At 41.2% G+C, this 20055-nt stretch overlaps 1 protein-coding gene across 1 annotated transcript; it reads right to left on the reverse strand.

Annotated features, from left to right (window-relative positions):
- Window positions 1-5379: 5379 nt before the first annotated feature.
- On the reverse strand, window positions 5380-20014 carry LOC131400966 (guanylate-binding protein 4-like; the record flags this gene model as incomplete). The annotated part of the gene is given in 8 exon segments (XM_058535838.1): window positions 5380-5628; window positions 6509-6696; window positions 7033-7135; window positions 8235-8392; window positions 8395-8446; window positions 10771-11051; window positions 19083-19343; window positions 19840-20014. Coding segments are annotated over 8 exon segments (1380 nt in total), but the record flags the coding sequence as incomplete, so codon positions are not given.
- Between the last annotated feature and the right edge of the window lie 41 nt (window positions 20015-20055).

Here is a 20055-nt window from a genome sequence, read left to right on the forward strand (position 1 = left end):
TTATTCTTGCTGAGAACTTACATCTAATAGGATGCCAGTGCTGCCCCCTACTTGGCTTCCCAATTCGCCAGAGGAAGATGGCAAAAAAACCATTTTTTTTTTCTATAGTCAGGACCCATTTCCACTTACAAGACTTTCACAGAATCTGCTGGCCAAACTGAAAGTCTGTTGGATTTTACAGCATGAGAGATACCACAATAAGATTGGAATCAATGAATGATAGACTCAGAAATTGTGGGTTAGACTACTGAATGATGAAAGTCCAGGTGAAGACAAATGTCAGAGTCTTCCAGCCATTCCCAGATAGTGGTGGAGGTTGTGCAATGTCCACCATCTCCTGTGAATTCACCAGTAGAATACAGCCACGTGAGTGAGGCCAGGCGAGACTAGGAAAAAAGCCACCTACCCGACTCTCACAACATTGAGAGTGAGAAATAAAGTAATTGTTGCTTTAAGCCAGTGGATATTGAATGTTCGTTAGGCAGCAACAGATAATGGAGTCAACCGCTTTGGAAAACTGTTGGGCAGTATGTACTAAAGTTTAATATAAGTACTCCATGACTTGGTCATTTCATTCCGAAATATATTATTACCAGAAATGTATGCACATGCACAACAAAGAGAACGGAGAATGATCGCATCAGCAATACTTATTATACTTCAACACTGAAAATAACCCAGATGTCCATCAACAGTAAATGGATAAATATATTGTGACGTATTTGTATAAAGGAAAGACTTATAACAGTGAAAATGACCAAATTACGCTTATATCCCACAACATCGATGAAATTCCCAGTCACAATGTAGAGTGAAAGGAAACAGACTCAATAGAATACGTATTGTTTAATTCCATTTATCTAAGGTTTTGATGTAAAGCAAATCTAATCTATGAGGTTAAAAGTCAGATAGTAATTATTTTTGAATTGGAGGGACGGGTTATTAATGAGAAGGGGATACAACAAAGTTTCTGGGGTATTGGGAGTGTTTTTTTTTTAGTCTTAACCTGGGTAGTAATTACAGGCCTATGTTTGGTTTGTGATATTTCATCTACTGTACACTTTTGAGCTGAGCATTTTCCTGTTCCTATGTCATATATTAATTACAAATTCATAAAACACCTTTGAGAGAAGCCCTTACACTCACAGAAGGGTCAGATGAGGCCTATAAATATCAGCGCTTTGTCTCAAAAACACAGAAAACTAAAACATCCCCTGAACTGCTGCTGCTTCTGTGTCACAGTCATTTAACAGAATTTGGACTCTTTTGCACAATCACTGAACAATTTAAGCCTGATGAAATTAAGATTCTTACCAAAGCTTTCAAGAAAATACAGTCAGAGACTAAAATGACAGGTCAGTGTGTCTGTAGAGTTCAAGGCTATATTTAACTTTAATCTGAGAGAAATTGGGCAAGAATGCGCCCATTCTGCCTATCTCCCCCCTGGATTCCCCTAACTTTCTCTGTCTGTCTGATTAATATTTTGTAAACGATAATGTCTAAATGTCACCCCCACCTTTCTTCATGAATGTAAAGTACTGATGTCAATTCAGGACTAAATCTGAAACCTATTTATGCTAAATATAAGTGAGATTGAAAGTGAAAATACAGCAGGAAGAGGATTAATGCTAAGAAATCAGCTGCTTATTATTCTGATCAATAAGGTTAATTGTTTATATCAGGGAACCAAAAAATGATTACAAGGGTCGTTGAATCTTTCCGTGATTTGTGTAAAATGTAAGGGTAAATAAAGCTGAATTCTTTATGTTGAAGTAAGCCCATTTCCCCGTCTCCTTTTTAGAGTATTTCTTTGGAGACAAGTGGGCCAGAGTCCTTTCTCTAAATTTTGAATGTCGATAAAACTCTCCAGGGGCCACAGAAAGGCAGTGGCACCTTTATACCCCAGAGATGTCTCCAAGTGTCTGGGCTCCATCCATTTTGGAATGTGAACACCCAGAAAGCCAGAGCTCCAGGCTCCCTGACACCTTGGGAGCTTAAACTGGGATCTATCTTGGCTGTAACCATTTCCTCTCAGGGAGATGAGAGAAGTTTGATTATTATTTCAGATGAGGGCAATTAACCAAACCATGGCTACCTCACTTCCCAAGTCTACCTATATGCATGTACTAGTTTCTGCTTATTCAATAATATAACAAAATTCTTGTGTTTTTTTCTATTTTTTACATTTTTACGGAGAGGACTTTCTCTGTTGACAACACTTAATTCACCACTAAGTTTAAGGAATGAATTTCCTGCCTATACTTGAAACCTCATTCCAGATGAACAAAGTCATCGTCTGCTGATAAATTTGGGCATGTTGGTTGAGGATAATTCAGTTAATTATGGTACAAATTTACTCTATTTATGAAAACACGGAGAAATCCATAATAAATAGATAGGAAGCTTGAACATTACATACTCCAATATTAACCGCATTTCTACCTCATTAATAGGATTGTAGTTTACTTTTTATTTTTATACTTTTCTGTGAATAGTGAACTATTTTAATGAATGTGGATTATTTTAAAATCATTGAAAAACAGATACACAATAAAATACTTTCTCTTTTCATAATCAAAAATCATTTATTTCAAGGTACATTTTCTGTTGGGCATTGGGTATTGCAGTTCATGGTCATTCATTTGTTGGACAGGTATTTAGTAATTAATGATGATATACAAAGTCTGTCATATGTTGGTGTTCATTTGTGTACAGATGAGTTATTATATTACGGTACATCAGATAGGAAAGGTGGCCGCAAAGGGATTTTACTAGTCCTCTTTGTATGGACAGAAACCAGGGGCAACTAATAAGTTGCAGGGTGCAATAAAATGGTATTTATCCTGATAAGCAAATAAGCAGACAAAACTTAGGACAATAGAGGTTGGAACTGGAGAAAATTAATTTATGGATGTTGTAATTATCTTTAAAATATTTCAGAATAAACAGTGTGCTGTGTTTGTTTAGATGCTGAGTCCAATATTCATCCATGGGGTGTTTAAAGAGTGTGTGAATTGCCCTAAACTAGAATAATCACCTGAAGATTTGGTAATTTAATACAGGAAGCATTCTTTTCTGAATTTACAACAAAGAGTTTGTTAATTGGCATGAGAGTCAGTAGGAATAATGGAGTGAGTGGGGTTTGAAATATGGGATGGGAGGCCGGCCCCAAGCCGTAGTGGTTAAGTGCGTGCGCTCCACTGTTGGTGGCCTGGGTTCGGATCCCGGGCGCACACTGATGCACCGCTTGTCAAGCCACGCTGTGGCGGCGTCCCATATAAAGTGGAGGAAGATGGGCACGGATGTTAGCCCAGGGCCAGTCTTCCTCGGCACAAAAACAAAAAAGAAAAAGAAAAAGAGGGAGTTTGGCATGGATGTTAGCTTAGGTCTGATCTTCCTCACAAAAACAAACAAACAAAAATATGGGATGGGTTACGAGAATCGAACAGGTCCCAGTATCCTGGTATGAACAAGACATACTGTATGGCAGGCCAGGTCACCTGCCCCTGCCAGCTGTGCGTGTTCCAGGGCTTGCACCTGTTGCCCTGCTTCTCCCCACTTCAGAGAGGACCCAGTCCTTGATATAACTTCAGGGTCAGAGAACCTGCCACAGAAGCTCCTGCAGCCACCATGGAGCGAGCCTTGCCTCACAGAGAAGGACATCTGCAGGCTGCAGACTGGTTGTTTCAACGTTCTTGCTCTTTGTTATAGTCAATGTACACATAACTGGCAGAATTTAACCTGAGTCTGAAGAGGCCAGAGGAGACCACCTGACACTGTCTTGTCAGTCTTCTTGCTTCCTTAACCTATGTCCTGTGTTCTTGGAGAGAACTCTTCTATATTTTTCTTTGCATTTCTAACAAGTTCCTGCATCCCATCCTCTCTGTACACTGAAGAGTTTCCTACATAAATAAATTCTGTGAGGACTATACAATACTAAGCTAACAGGTGAGAGAGTAACACTCATGAGAGACGCTATAGACAAATCTAAGGGAGTGGAGAAAGGGGTGCAGAGATGACCAAAGCAGCTCACTTCTTACTGTGCCAAATACTACATGAAAGAATGGTTGTGAAACTGCCTTCCTACAGTATTATTGAAAAAAGACTTGTATAAATCTTTGATTCTTATAATTTAATAATTATTTATCAATTTTCAAGGATTGGAGGAGACTTTTTCCTGGAGCCTTATCGTGAGATGTCTACAAACTTTATTCCACCAGATGACAACTTATAAGGGAACTTCAAAGTGAGATTTACTCTGCTTTTATTGTCCTTTACTCACCCTGGTCCCTTTCTTTGGTCTAAACTATGATTATTTCATGTCAACAGTCTCGTGTTCACTGTTTCTTTTCTGCATGGCTGGTCACGTGTGTTGGGGAGATTTGATGGAGTACCAGTACTCATCATTGCCCCCTCATCCCCTTTAGTAGACTATCCAGACATACAGTATTCAGAGCTCTCCTCTGGTGACACCACGGGGTCTTTGGGAACCGGGTCAGCGGCAGGACCTCTCATCCCCGTTCCCGTGGCTTTGGCTGGGAAAAATGTAAGACAACTGAGAATGAATTCACAGTCCCCAAGGAGGCAGAGCTGTGCCTATAGATTTCATCACTCTGTCAGCCTGTGGGTGTGATGTTCAATGAGAAATTGGCCCTCATATCAAAAGCATAGTTTTATTTACAGAAGCTCCTTGAATGAATAGACGAATTATGGTGGAAATGAAAGGTCTGCAAGATAATGGCTCTTTTTTCACTATTTTAAATATCACAATTTTGCTGTAAGCCAAAGATGTTCACTTCCTTGCTGGGTAACTGTCATGGGAGAGAAGCTTGAGGAACCAGAGCACATGGAGTGTCTAGCCCCCAGAGAGAACAGGGCAGCAGGTTTAGGTAAGCGTGCATGTCCTTTCTGCCTCAATGAGCCCCTTCTGCACTGGTTCCTATGACTGACTCCTGTATTATGAGAACCTAGAGAACAGTTAATATCATGAGGACATGGTAATTTATGGTCCTCTAGGATGGTAGCTCATGTATAATCAACCACATTTTTTGAACATCTGTTGTTTAAGTGGTGGACTTGGTGGTAGATGCTAAAGATAAGACGACGAAGATCAAGTAGTTGAGATCGTGAGGCTGTAGGGGAGACAGCTGTAACTGGTCATTTCAATTTTACAATTATATAAAAAGTGCTATGGTAGGAGGGACAACATGGCACACTGGCGGGACAGAGGAGGGACACCTCATCCAATCTCAGAAAGTCAGGAAATAGGAGACCGTAAGGAGGAATGGAGGTGAGCGAATCAAGGGTCCAGGGTGAGGAGCTGGGATGGTTAAAGAAGTTTGTGTCCTGTGTGCAAATACCCAGAGTCAAGAGAATATGTCCAGCTTGTGGAATCATAAGAAGCCTTTTATACTGTACTTCACAGGGATTTTCAGCATATTTAGGGGAGAAATTTCATCATTACAGTCATAATGCAAGAAGTCTCAGGCATACCATACACATCACAGTTATAGGAAGGATCACTAAAAGCACTAAAGGGCAATAGTTTGTACCATTTCCATTCTCTTTTTTTCGTCGATTTCCGTTGCTATTGAACTGAGATTTCTTTTTAAATCCTTCACTTTGGTCCTGTAAAAAGAAGAGTCTCCTTTGGAAATCCACAATTATCAGGGCTTTGTATTTAACAACCTCAGCAGCTAAGCACGTGTGTCTATTTCTCTATCTCCTTAGATGCTCTTTGATGAGTCTGTCCAATATTTCCACATGTTTGGAGCTGAATAGTGGGAGTACCCACGGTTTACACCTTCCTATGATCCCTCAGCAACACCTCACTGGAGGAGGAAAGGAGTTGGGCCTACGTCACGCCTGGCAACTCTTCTAGTAATGTGTTCCAGCTCTAAGGATGAACTTTGAGGTGTAATATAGGTTTAATTCTAATGAATTCTCAGTTCCACCGAGGTAGCGTGACCACACATTTCTAACGATGGAAATTGCTGACTCTCTATAGAACACTGGTTATCAAGCTCAATGTTGGGACAAAGAATGCATTTTACTCTGGGTGTACACAATGAGTCCAGCAGACCTGGAAGCAAGTGCATCCAGTTTTAGAGCTTTCAGCATCCCATCTTTCCTATCAGGCACAATATGATACTCTCAAGACCATATGGATCTATTTCAGGTCTCTTTGATGATTGTATCAAGCATGCTAAGGACTAGAGGACTAAGGTCCTATTCACTTCGGGACACAATGAGACCCTATCAGACAAACAGCAGTCTGGGAGCCTGGGGCATGTTATTTGTACCTCCCAAACTCTAACGCTACAGAAGGTGTTGGAGTTTTTTCAATTTAGAGCTTCAGCATAATCCAAATTTATCTGAAATTTCAGTGAATCATATGCTTTTTGGATTTCCCCCCAGGATCATGACTTTGGTTAAAATCTTTGCTCTTCCCTTCCTGAGGAACTAGGGTTTCTCCATCAGGCACTGCCCAGGCTCTGTGAAGACTTACCTTCCACTTGTTCTGCGTCCCTTCCCACTGTCTCTGATGCTTTTCTCTTTCCTTCTCCTTCTCTTTCTGTCGGGCTATACATTCTTTGAAGATTCTCTTTTGATCGTCCATTTTTTGCTGCCGTTTCCTCAGTTCCTGTCTTAGCTGCTCTAGTTCCTTCCCAGCTGCCTGATTCTTGGCACGCTCAGCTGTTCCACAACGGTTTTACAAAGGGAAGCAAATAACAGTTATGCCGAGCTGTACCCACCTGAGCTCAGAAACTAAAATTACTTTAAAATGGCAGGGTGGAATCTCTGAATTCTCCTAGGAGCCACACCAGGAAACGCACATTTCAGAATGTGATGGAAAGGCACTGATTGGCTGTAGGAGCGACCCAAACTCCCTTGGTGATTTTCAGATATAGCAGAGGGTGCGTTGCAGAGGAGAGGAAGCTCCTTGTTTCAGGAGGGTTTTGCTCTCACACCTGTCCGAGGGCACTGCAGGAACCTACCCACCCCACTGTGAGCCAAGCCCTAAACCTGTACCTGCCATGACCTTCTCTGCCTCAGTGAGGGCTCTGTCTGCCTGCAGGATGGATTCCTCTATTGCTGCCAGTGACTGCAGGAAGCTCTGGAGGACCTTATTCGCCTGAGGAAACAACAGGGAGTGAAGACTTGTCAGGCAACAAAGATCTTGTCTCTTGCTGGGGAAATTATTGTTCAATAAAATCACAAATCAAACCCTGTAAATTCTTTACCCTTCTTAGGATCCCACAGTGGTTCCTTTTCTTTAGTGGCCTAAACTAAGTCCAAGCTTTTTAGTGAGTTATGAAAACTCTCTACAGCAGCCTCTTTCCTAGCTCTCTAGCTGCCTCTCCTAATGAGGCCACCTGCCACCACCCCAGGTTACAGACAACCACATTCAAGTGCAGTTCTACCGACACATATCCTCCATCGTTTGCAAGATGTGCACATTCTTTTTCTCCTGACTAGATGCCCATCTACCCTTTCTTGACTAGAATATCATTTATTGATACTTCAACTTGTAACTCCTACCTCCTCTTCCAGGAAGCTTTTCTAAACTTTCTTCTGAGTTTTGAATGGCTGCCAAGTTCACAGAGCTGCCCTACCAGCTCTACCATTTGATGGCTGTGTGTTCTCAGGCAACTTATTTACTTCTCAGAGCATGATATACCTGAATTTTATAATGGGTAAGACAGTAGTACCTAATTAATATTATTCTGAGAATTAAATTGATAATCCACACACAGGATCTAAGAATACACTTAATTTAGGAAGTGAATGCTCTGTATACGTCAGCCATCAGCATTACAATCACCATCATCACCATCATCTTCAATGTATACCTGTATGATAACCATTATCTCACCATATCCAATTGACTATTTGTGCTTCTCAGTTAAGATCAAAAGCTTCTGGAGAACAACATTGTTTCTTTAATTACGTATCCCCTATCCTGAGCACAAAAACTATTACATTATCTGCTAAATGACAGAAATGTTATATTTCATCTGGAGTTCTATAATAAATTCTATCTTTGGGAAGAAATATTTCTGGTTCATTTAAGAGATTCTAAGTAATTGTGGATATAAAAGCTAAAAATGTAGAGATATTGCCATGCTCTACTTTCTCTCCACAAATGGTGCTGTGGTCTGAGATTTTCAAAAGAACCACCAAAGACCCTCTGACTCCCTCTGCTGTTTGTCCCCACTCCCCTTATTTCTCACCTTGACTCCTTTCCTGGGCACCAGCTCATAGTCCCGTTCAACCTTCTTCCTTGCTTTCAAGTAGAGACTGTGTCCTCCAGGCACACAGAAAGTTCCTCTGGAAATATTTTCCAGCAGGGGCTTTGAAAACTGCCTAAGCTCAGCTTGGCAATATTTACAGATGCCTCTTCATTCTGCAGCAAGAAATCTTTCTTCTTTTTCTCTATGGTACCCTGCCAGGGAAATATGGAGAAATCCAATAGAAAGAGCTGTTAGAAGGGAAAGTCCAACTGTGATCCTCTTAGAAGAAACAGTCTGATATCATCAGGGAGTACTAGGACCCAGAATAATAGACTGGAAGTCAGGAGGCTTGTTTTAGTCCTAGTTCAGACCAACTCTCTATGTGACCTGTGGAAAGTCCCTTAATTCCACTGGGCTCAGGCTATTGGTTGCTGGACAGTAACTCCATGGTTCCTTTTCTCTTTTTTTTTTTGGTGAGGAAGCTAATATCTGTTGCCAATCCTCCTCTTTTTGCTGAGGAAGACTGGCCTTGGGCTAACATCCATGCCCATCTTCCTCTACTTTATATGTGGGATGCCTGCCACAGCATGGTTTGATAAGTGGTGCTTAGGTGCGCGTCCAGGATCAAAATCTGCGAATCCCGGGCCGCCAAAGCAGAGCACGCGATCTTAACCACTACACTACTGGGCTGGCCCCACTTTTCACTTTTTTAATTGAGGTATAATTGACTCATAACATTAGATCAGTTTCAGGTGTACAACATACTGATTTGATATTTGTATTTACTGCCAAAGGATCACCATAATAAGTCTGGTTAACATGTTTCCTTACATTGTTACAAAAAATGTTTTTTCTTTTGATGAGAACTTTTAAGAACTACTCTCTTAACACCTTTCAAATATGAAATACAATATTATCCATGGTTACTCTAATAGTAGTAGGATTAACAGTGATCCATCTATCGACAATGAGCAACGGAAAGTTCAATATGACTAGAAGTTGACTTTGCTCTGCAAACTTCGGTTGCTATGGATAAAGATATATACATAGCAAATCACCAAGCCAGCCCTGGTTGTCTGTGGTTAAGGTTCGGGGTTCTCACTGCTGTGGCCTGGGTTCGTTTCCCAGTCAGGGAAACACAGCACACATCTGTTGGTTGTCATGCTGCGGCGGTTGTGTGTTGCTATGATGCTGAAAGCTATGCCACTGGTATTTCAAATACCAGCAGGGTCACCCGTGGTGGACAGGATTCAGTGGAACATCCAGACTAGACAGACTAGGAAGAAGGACCTGGCCACCACTTCTGAAGAAATTAGCCATGAAAACCCTATGAATAGCAGCGGAGCATTGTCTGATATAGCGCTGGAAGGTGAGAGGATGGTGCAAAAAAACAGGCAGAGTTCTGCTCCGCTGTACATAAGGTTGCTGGGAGTCAGAATTGACTCCACCACACTAACAACAGAGCAAATCACCTGCCGCTAATGAATTAAGTGGTCTTTCAACAGAGTTTTGAATCTTTCATGAATTTTTTCTAGTGAGGTGAGTGTGCAAAAATATAAAAGCAGAATTTTTTTGCTGTACTTGTAAATTACAAGCCAGTTGGCTTTCTTTCACACAAATGGAGAGATTTTTGTAACTTGTATGATGGTCAAAAACAGACTCAAAGACAAACTTTTGGTGAAGGTGCCTATGGTGAGTAGAGTTATGATGTCCTTCAAGAGTTCTCTCCCCTGGTGTCCACACTCTACATAGTCCCTGGGTCTGTGAATACCATGAATATTAATCCCATGATTAGATTATGTTATATGGCACAGGGTGTCTTTAAGAAATGGAGATTACCCAGGTGGGCATGACCTAATCACATGAGCCCTTTAAAGCAGTATTCTCCAGTTGGTGGCAGAGAAGGTAGTCAGAGCGATTAGAAACAAGAGAAGGATACAACACACCATTGCTGGCTTGAAGGTGAAGAGAGTGCTCCCCAGAGCCTCCATATGATAATATAAGCTCATCTGAACCTTGTTTTCAGCTTGTGGTACACTGAGCAGAGCACCCATACACCTTGTGCTGGGATATGACCTGAAGAACTGTGAGCTAATGTGTGTGTTGTTGCTTGCACTGCTTGCACTAAGGTAGACTACAAAGAAGGACCTGGCCACCCACATCCAAAAAAAAATTGGTCATCAAAACCCAAGGAATAGCAGTGGAGCATTGTCTGATGGAGCCTGGAACATGGGAGCACGGCACAGGAAGACTGGGCAGGGTTCTGACCTGTGGTACACAGGGTCACTAGGAGTGGAAATGCACTTATGGCATAACAAACAAACAAAAAGCACATGGTAGTTTGATTTTCCATATTAGAAAATAACTAACCAATCTTTTAGAAAAAGGATGGACTGTAGCCTTAAGCGCCCTGTCACTCACAAGAATCTGAGCTTCTTGTATGGTGAGGAGCAATGAATCATGGAGTGAAAAGGGGGAGTCTAGGATCATCCTGGAAGAACAGGAATCAGGAAGGACATCTGCTAAGGCACATTACCAGGAGCTTCTTCTGGAACTCCTGCTTGTCATCCTTGAAGGAGTGCTTCACGAAGATTGCAATGGCTTCCCCCTCACAGGCTACATGCACATCTAGCAGCTCCTGGAGCGTGTCTGTGGGCAACCTCACTTGCTGGGTCATCCGCTCACTGTAGTGGTCGGCTGCCTTCTGTAAGGCTGCTGAGTTCTCACGCTGGACCAGAGTGATCACTGCATTTTCCAGACAAGGAACTGTTCCACTGTTGATGGCCTTTACGTAGGTCACCACCAGAGTCCCTAGCCCTGAATAACACACGATATTAGGGAATAGAGAGAAAGTTCTCACTTACTGTTTTACAAGCCTTAGACATCAGCATTCTAAAAATCACAAAAATTTTATTGAAATGGAAATGGAAGGCTATTTTGAGGATATGCAGACAACAGATTAATGGAAGAAAAGTAGAAAACCAATGGGCTACAAACTGTAATCTGAATGACTAAACTTTAAATGAAGACTAGACTAACAAACGGTGACATTGTTAGGTAGCAGGAGTTGGTGCTCCATGAGACCTCTCATCAACAATTACTCCTTCCTTCTTTCCTTGCTTCCTCCCTCCCTTCCTTCCTTCCATCTCTCTCTGTCTGGCTCTCTCTCATCTATCTATTAATTCATTCTCTGGCTTTCTGGCACCAGAGGATAATATAAATTTTATCTCCCAGTTTCTAAGCCTTTAAGATCTAGGTGCTAAAATAGGGGACAGGTAGTGATTCTCATCCTGGGTCCCTCTTGTTTCTTTTCTTGCTATATAGCAGTAATTTTTTTCCTTAACATTTAAAATATTATTTATTTAAAATTACAGAAGCAATAAAAATGTTTTTTGTAAACAAAGCAAATGCTTTTGTAAACAAAAGCAGATAAAGTGCAGCCCATCCCCCATTATATTTCCTTCCTCAGAGGTAACTTTTATGGTAAGTTTCAATATTAATGATGTTGTGGATGAGAATAACTTTCTAGTGAAAAAACAGGTTGACAGTAAGTAGTCTGGCTGGTTCTATTAAGTCTTTCTTGATTTAAACTTATCACCACTACTCTTGATACCACTGATCAGTCTGCTTTTATCATTTGCCTAACAGCAGGAAGAATACTTATTTATCTGTGTGACTATTTAACTGCAAAGCCTCTGATAAACAGCAAAGTAGGGACTTTTCTGATGTGGTTGTTAAAGATGGAAAGGGTTGAATACTATCCCAAATAATCTGCAGATTTGAATAATACACCACAGTAGTTTTTACCTGGGATGTACATCAGAATTACCCGGAAAGATTTTTCAAAATACACTCCAAACTTATCTAATCAGATTTCTCTTAGGATGGGTCCTGGGCATGTACATTCTAACAGAGGTCTGCAGATAATAAATCTGCACACAAGCAGCCTTAATTTAGTACCATGGCCTTATGTGATCACCCTAGGTGATTGCACCCACTTCCTTGGTTTCAACCAACTTCTCTGGAGGAGGGCCTGAACACAGGTAGTAGCCTGAAAGAGGAGATACAACTCAAGATATTTAAGGGGTAGAAATCATAGTATCTACGTATAAAGGAAGAAATTGATGATGGTTTTTATGAAAATTTCAAACCTACATAAAAGTTGAGAGACTAGAATTAGGTTGAACAATTTGAAACTGCCAATATTCACCCATTTATTTGATCTACAAAAAGGACAATTTCAGATGATTCAACATAATATAAAACACTCATGTACACGTTACCCAGATTCATAATTATCAAGATTTTGCCTCTTTTGCTTAATCTCTTCCCTTTTACTTTTTATCTTTTTATTGCTGAGTAGTTTTAAAGCAAATCCGAGACCTTAAGTCATTTTACCCCTATATACTTGGCAGATAGCTCTAAAAAGTATTATGTAACTTTCATGTCATTATCACATTAATTAACAATAATTCTTTGGTATCATCTAATACCCAATCCACATTCGTATTTCTCTGGTCGTCTTTAAAAATATCTTTTTACACGTTGATTGATTGGATCAAGTCCCTCAACAAGGTCCACACATCGTGCTGGTGGTTGTGGTTCTTAGGTTTCTTTTCATCCTGGAGCAGCCCTCTGAAACACCCCCTCCCACGTTTTCCCCATGACACTGATTTGTTGAAGAAACTGGGTCAGTTACCTATCCTGTGGTTATGACCCACATTCTGAATTTGTTTCTTTTTCCACATCACATAACCTGGCCCTCAATCTGCCGTCTTTCCCATAAACTGGAAGTTACGGGGCCTGCACTTATAGCCACTGCAATATCTTTTCTTGAGTAGACAGAGCCAGCCATGACCGAACTAGACAGGGGTGAGTGTACTATTTTGGTTATGCCACTTACAAGCTGTGTCACCTTGGGCAAGCTACTAAACCTATCTAAGCTTCCACTTTCTCCTTCGTAAAACAGGAAGATAACAATTCATAACTTGAAGAGATTTGTAAAGATAAAATGAGATAATGAATACACAATGCCCAGCAGTATGCCTGATAAAGAGACAGGCAAGCAGTTGCTCAGCGAATGTCAGATCTGGCCAATGAAAGAGATGACTTCAGCTTATAAAACAGAAATATTCCCTCCAATAAAATACTTATAAAGTATCTGATAAATTGCATCTTTTTTTTGACATATCGAAGAATATGTACAATATTTAATCTGTAAGAGATTAAGCAATACCTACAGCAGAAGTAGAGAGTCCGAGGATTTTTGAAGAATAAATTGTCTTCAGGAATTTAGTTCTACTGCCAAGGGAGCAGAGTCTCCTCTGGGCCAAAAACATGCTACAGGATAAAAGAAAAATTTTTAAAGGGAGTAAACCTGTGATACTTATATCACTATCAGACACTGTAGCTAGCCGATAGATCAGAAGCTATATACACAATATATATACACAATTTTTTGTGTATATAAAATATATACACAAATTTTTGATAGCTGAGTTTTCTATGATGTAATCTCATCACTAGAATCATTCTAATCATTCTAATAGAATACTCCTTATCTTATACAAATTTATGCATATGTCATTTTAAACTAGAGCTCTGTAAGGATATTGCAAATTTAAAAAATAAGGTTCTATTTAGTCAATAGCATTAAGCTACAGTAAGTAAAAGTTCCATTTCTTGCAGCTATAAAATTCAGAATATTTCAATCTAAGAACTACTCAAATTTTAGAATCGTCTGGATAACAGTCACTAGTAAAAGCACAATTTGTAACAGCAAATTGAAGTTGTTAGAAACAGATTATTTAGAAAATTATTTGAAAAGGATTAGAGTAAGCCCTTGTGGGGCATCAGAATTGGCCACCCCAAAATGTGTCTCTGGCGTGAAGATTATTTTGGGCTGGTTACTTTTAATACAAGCAGACATAGGAAAAGCTCTGAAAACCAAGTAAAAGTAGAAGTTATTCTCTGTAAGAGACATTTACGTTTGTAAGGGAAATCTCCGTTTATAAAAGTATCTCCTTCTTTGTACCAGGAAGAAGGGGGGATGACCTTATCTCTAAAAACTCTTATCAACGTGGAAGGCAGGACTTAAATCTGCGTAACAACCTTACTCTTCTTGACTGTGCTTTTCTGGTAATCTCCCATAGCTGACTCCCCCCAACCCAACATCCTCCTTTGTCTCTAGCTGAAGATGGTATTTAAGATAAAAGCCTCCACCATTTTGGCGAGCTACTCAGTTTTTCCTGGGTCTCTCCCATGTATACATGTTATATAAAGCTTTGTTTGATTTTCTCCTGTTATTCTTTCTCATGTCAATTTAATTCGTACCCTAGCCAGAAGGACCCACTGGGTAGAGGATTTGTCTTCCAGCCCTACACCCTTGATAAATATAAAGAATATATGAATGAATCTTAGGTTATTTTCTCAAATGCTACTTCCCTCAACAATTCCATAGATAGCTAGGAAGCCATTTCAATAGATTCCAGTTACATAACAGGCATGCATTCTGAATCACTTCTCTACCTGTAAGGAAATCATCAATCATGAGTAAATGGAGGGAGATCAAAGCAAGAGAACGTATTGCTTGTACATAGAATGTACCGCCACTTAGAAGTGGAAGAAAACTCAGCTTTCAAAAAAGATTCAGGCAAACAGAAACTTCTCATAAGGTTTTACTCTGAGAATATTCTATCCATGGATCGCATTTCCTCTATCTCTAATAATCAAACTCTAGAAAAAGAGACATACTCTATGGATTCAAAGGGACCACTGAAGCTAGCTATGAATCTATTTAAGTCACCAAAATATTAAGGTTTCAGAAAGTACTGGATATGAAAAGGAATATACTGGATGTTTCTGAAAAAGTGAAATATAAAATCCTGACCTTGTCAATAAAACCTCAGCTTAAATGACAGCCTCTTAGCCATTCTACATCTCATCAGCCTATTTTAATTCTCTCCAAAGCACTTTTTTGTTTGTTTGTTTGGCTGGCCACTCATTCGTTCATTCGATAATTTATAATGTAAGTTCCACGAGCAGGGGCCTGGTGTGTTTAGTTCACCACTGTGTTCTCTGGCGCATATTAGACACTTGATAAATAGAAGTGTTAAATGACTGAATGAATACATAAACTCATTATAAATGAATGATTTAAGTGGACTGTTTATAAGAGTGCTTTTATGAAATATTGATTTCTTTTGTAAAGTAAATAATTACCCCTTATGGTTTTATGTCTTTCAAGTCAAAGCCCAGGTTTTCTTAAATCAAGACATGCCTCTTGTTATATCATTAACTGTCCTGTTCAGGAATCAAATATTAAGCTGGTTAGGCAGTAAAAATAGTTTTAAGGAAAGGTATTACCAAACACCAGGAACTATATTGAACAATCTTCATTCAGTATCATGAAGTTATTTGATTTATATATTTATAAATATCAATATGTATTTTTGACAATATATATTTTTTGACAATATATATTTTTTAGGCAAATAAATGTCCATTTATTTAAGTTCAGCCTAATTTCTTAGCTATTTTAGCAAAGTATAAGCAAACTGCTTTCTTGCAAGTAGACAAATGAGAGAAACCTCTTCTAAGAGAAACCTCTTCTTCCTTCTTGAGATAAACTAGGGGAATAAACAGGACTAGGCATCAGGATACCTGGATTCTAATCCTTATCCTTAATACTAAAAACATGTTTCTCTCCTTGGACAAGTCACTGACTCTTGTTGAGCCTCAGTTTCCCCATTTTCCAAAACAGATGAATAAATGGATCGTTGGTTTGAAGGTCATCTCAGAGGGTACTGAGTCACTGGCTGGTCATGGGTGACCTTAGACTGCAGCTCTTGGGAAATTTCACCCCAGGTTGGGTGAGCCATGCCCTCTGGCCACCAGGCCATTCTCCTTGGGGAGTTGACACTAAATCCACCTGTTTTCATCTAGAAATTCCAAAGCCTAAAGTGCACATCTTCTCCCCTGTCTTCTACAGCACACTACCTCCATAATGCAATGTACTACCTGGCAACTGACCCAGCTCTTCATTTCTCTTCCACTGTCCAAACCTTCCAGTGTCTTTTGGAACAACTGCACCATAATCAGCAAATTCCATTATACCTTTATGTTCTCAGAGTGTTCTCCTTGCTTTAACTCAAACCTTATTGTTCCCTGAAGATACCACTGCTATATCCCTCAGTGTTGGCTTTTGTTCTTATATGCCCCACCTACCTCTTTCTTGCTGTCCATTTACCATGGCCAGACTATTACTCCTCTCATCTGCCTCACTGATGTTATCTCTTGACCTGTCGATAACCCCCTGTCATTCATTAAGGATTGTGTCATTAGGCATACAGCTTTCTTCTCAACTCAGAGTACTGTGATCATCCCAGGTGATTTTAATGTCTTCAGAGATAACCCTTCCAACAACTGACACATCCCCACGTCCACTGCTCTTCTCCTCCATTCCACCTTAGTCACTCTCTCCTACAGTCATACCCTGCACCTTGCCATTACCTCAATCTGGTCTAATTCCAAAGTAATTAACTGAAGCAGTCTGCTCATTGACCAGAAACTATCTATCCTTTCAATTTACTTAATTATTCCAACTATTGCTGTTCTTCAATATCATCAAGATCTCTAGGAGGCTGCCTCTCCTTTTCCCAATCAGCCCTCACCTTCCTCTATTTTCCAGTTTAGATACCAGTTTCACCACCTCCATAACGTTTTTGACAATGCCCTAACCCGCCTTGTCTGTCTTTTCATCTGTCTGTAAAACTCTAGCTCTGGATGAACTTAACTACAGTGTCTGTGCTTCCTATGGTCCATGAAGCTGTGGACTGTCAGAGAAAGTCATGCAGGATAGGACTGGTTTCACCACAAATTCATGGTCATTAATCTCAAACTGACCCCAACACTCTCTAGCATTTCTACTATATTTCATGGGTGAAGGATGGCAGAATATGCCGTCCCAAAATATGCCACTCTGGCCTAAGGACTATTTTGAACTAAAGGCACTTGAAAAACAGCAGAAGCAAGACGGGTGATGTGATCTCCCCCTTTCTTCCTGAAAACGAGAGATGAAATTCCCACGTGAAAGACGCCCTCCCTGTACCAGGAGGAAAGAAACATTCTTAGACACGGGTCAGGGGTCGAAGCTGAGAGAATTCTGTACAAACAGACCTTGTTAAAATAATCCCTATCTTCCTTTAGCCTCCTCATATATTTTAGTTACTTTTTCATAATTGTCTCTCTTGGTTCAACCTAGTATAAAAGCATTTGGTTTGGCCACTCCTTTGGGTCTTCATTTCCTTATGAGATCTTCTGTGTCGTGTAGAATTTATATTAAACTTGTGTGCTTTTCTCCTGTTAATCTGTCTTATGTCACTATAATTCTCAGGACCGGTTGAAAACCCTAAGAGGACAGGCAATATTCTCTCTCATAGTCCACAATGAGTATTGTAACCTAAACCCCTCTTTAGTTTAAGCAGATGAGCTTGCTTCCTATCACAGAGAAAACAGAAGCCATCAGATGGGAACTCTCCCATGGTAAACACCAAACCTGAAATATCCCTTTTTCTTCGTTCCCATTACAACAAAGGAAGCAGCCCTCCTACAAAAGCATCATCCCCTCTCCCACACTCAGATCTCATTCCTCCCACCTCTGCAGGGACCTTGCTCCACTCATTATTACCTTTTCTCCTGTGTAGTCAGCTTTGCTTGCTCAAGTTTCTTCCAGTTAAAAAAACAACAAAAACAAAACAAAAATACAAATACACAAAAAATAAAATTCTTGACTCTACCTTCTCCTCCCTGTTGCTCATCTCCTCTTCAAATCAAAACTTTCCTTGTCACTTACTTTCTCTCAAAAGCAAAACTTTGAAAAAGGCATCATTTTATTAGCTGTCTCCTTGTCCTCAATCTATACTCAACCTGGGGCAATCTGACTTTTATCCCCTTTAGTCCACAGAGGCAGCTCTTGCTCAAGTCAATTTTGACCTTCACATTGTTAAATCCAGTGGACATTTTGCAATTCTCATTTTCCTTGAGCAATCTGCAGCTTTAGATACTGCTGGACAAGCCCTGTCTCCACCAAGAAATACACGTTCCCTCGGCTCTTGAAGTACCATAATCCCACAGTTTCCTCCTCTCTCTCCCCTGCCCTGCCATGAAATGACGGAATTCCTCAACACCAGGACCTAGGCTCTCTTTCCTTCCCACTCATTACTCTCTCACTAGGTAAACTCATTGTGGAAGGAACTGTGGGGGCATCAGTGGAAAAATGGCACCAAGGAAATCTCAGCAGGCTGACAGATACAGATTTAGAACCTCTGAAGCTATTTTTCTTCTGTACTTCAAATAAACACTTTTTGAGTAGCACTTTTATAAAGCAATTAACATTCCAGATGTATATTCACCAATAAATTAACTAACTAAATTTGGACGCCATTGAAAAGCTGGAGATAATCCAAAGGTATATGGCTTTTAATTCTAAACAATATTTTCACTTTTTAATTTCTCTAGTTTCTCCTTAAAAACAATGTTGTCTGAAGAAAATTAGGCAATTGTGAATCAGGGTGACCTAGTAAACCTGATTACAGCAAATATACAGAAGAAAAACTCCATATTCAAATATGTATGATCAATAGAAAAATCTGCCTATTTATTATCATCGGAGTAGACTGTTTAAAATGAAGATACAGAAGGGATGCGTGGCACATCTGGGGGTGACCTGAAGCTGAGAAGTTTGGTGAATTGATGCAGGCAGAATTCAGAGCTCACAGGTAAGCAAAGCAGTCAAAATGAGTTGTAAGAAGTTTGAACTCTCGACTTACATCCAAATGAGCAACTTACAAGCGCTTTGCGTACGGGAGGACAGGCACAAGACACTTCTCCAGAGGGAAGGAGTAGGGCTCACTGGTTGAAGCGTGCAGGAATCAGCTCTCAGCACAACGTGAGCTGAAGCTTTCCAATGGCGGACCTGCAGCCTGCTGTGGGTGAGCAAGCCGCCCCGACTCTCCCTCGCGCAGCAGCGGAGCCGGCAGGACGCAGGAATGACTGCTGTGCTCGGCGGGGCTCGCACTCCAAAGGCTGACGGCACTGCGTTTCTTTTATCTAAAAACAACGGATTCCACTAAGCTTCACTTACGTGGCAAAGTTAACAGCCTTTGTTTCCCTTTTTTAAATTAAAAATCCAGGTTATGGATGAACTGGAGTCGGTGTTGCCTTCCCACACTGTTTTCAAAATGCCAATACTGCAAAGGGGCAGACGATGACCCGGGTCCTGGGGTCCCACACTAGAAGGCCAGTCACCTAGGTGACACACTCTCCAGAGGAAACTGTCATTCCAGCGCGGACCCTCTGCAGCCACCCCCGCGGCCCGCCAGGGCGGGGGGTCAGGGGCCCAGGCCCTGGCTCGAGCATCGGCTCGAGGGCGAGTCCGAGTCCTGAAGGAAATCCGGCCCGGGCTCTTCTCCCAGCCCGCCCGGCGCGCGGCTCCAGGTACTGCCCCCAGCCGACTTCCCTCCCTCCCGGCCGCGCTCCTCGGACTCTGCTCGCCGGACCGTACCCGTCTCTCCGCTGCGGAGCGCCCGCCTCGCGCCCCACTCACCTCCCTCCCGCGACAACCGCGCCTCCCGGGGCTCGAGTCCGCGTGGGTCGAGGGCCTGGTGGGGCGGGATTCGGACGAGGGGGCGGGGCCTGGGCGGGGCTTGCCGCGGGTCTGGATTCAGAGCGCGGATTGGCTGAGGGCTCGGCCGGGATCGCGGACTGGATGGCACTGGGCGAGGGGCGGGGCAGGAGGCGGGGAAAGGTGCCGGGCTGACTA

Source organism: Diceros bicornis, chromosome 4, assembly GCF_020826845.1.
Source record: "Diceros bicornis minor isolate mBicDic1 chromosome 4, mDicBic1.mat.cur, whole genome shotgun sequence".
Classification (NCBI taxonomy): domain Eukaryota; kingdom Metazoa; phylum Chordata; class Mammalia; order Perissodactyla; family Rhinocerotidae; genus Diceros; species Diceros bicornis.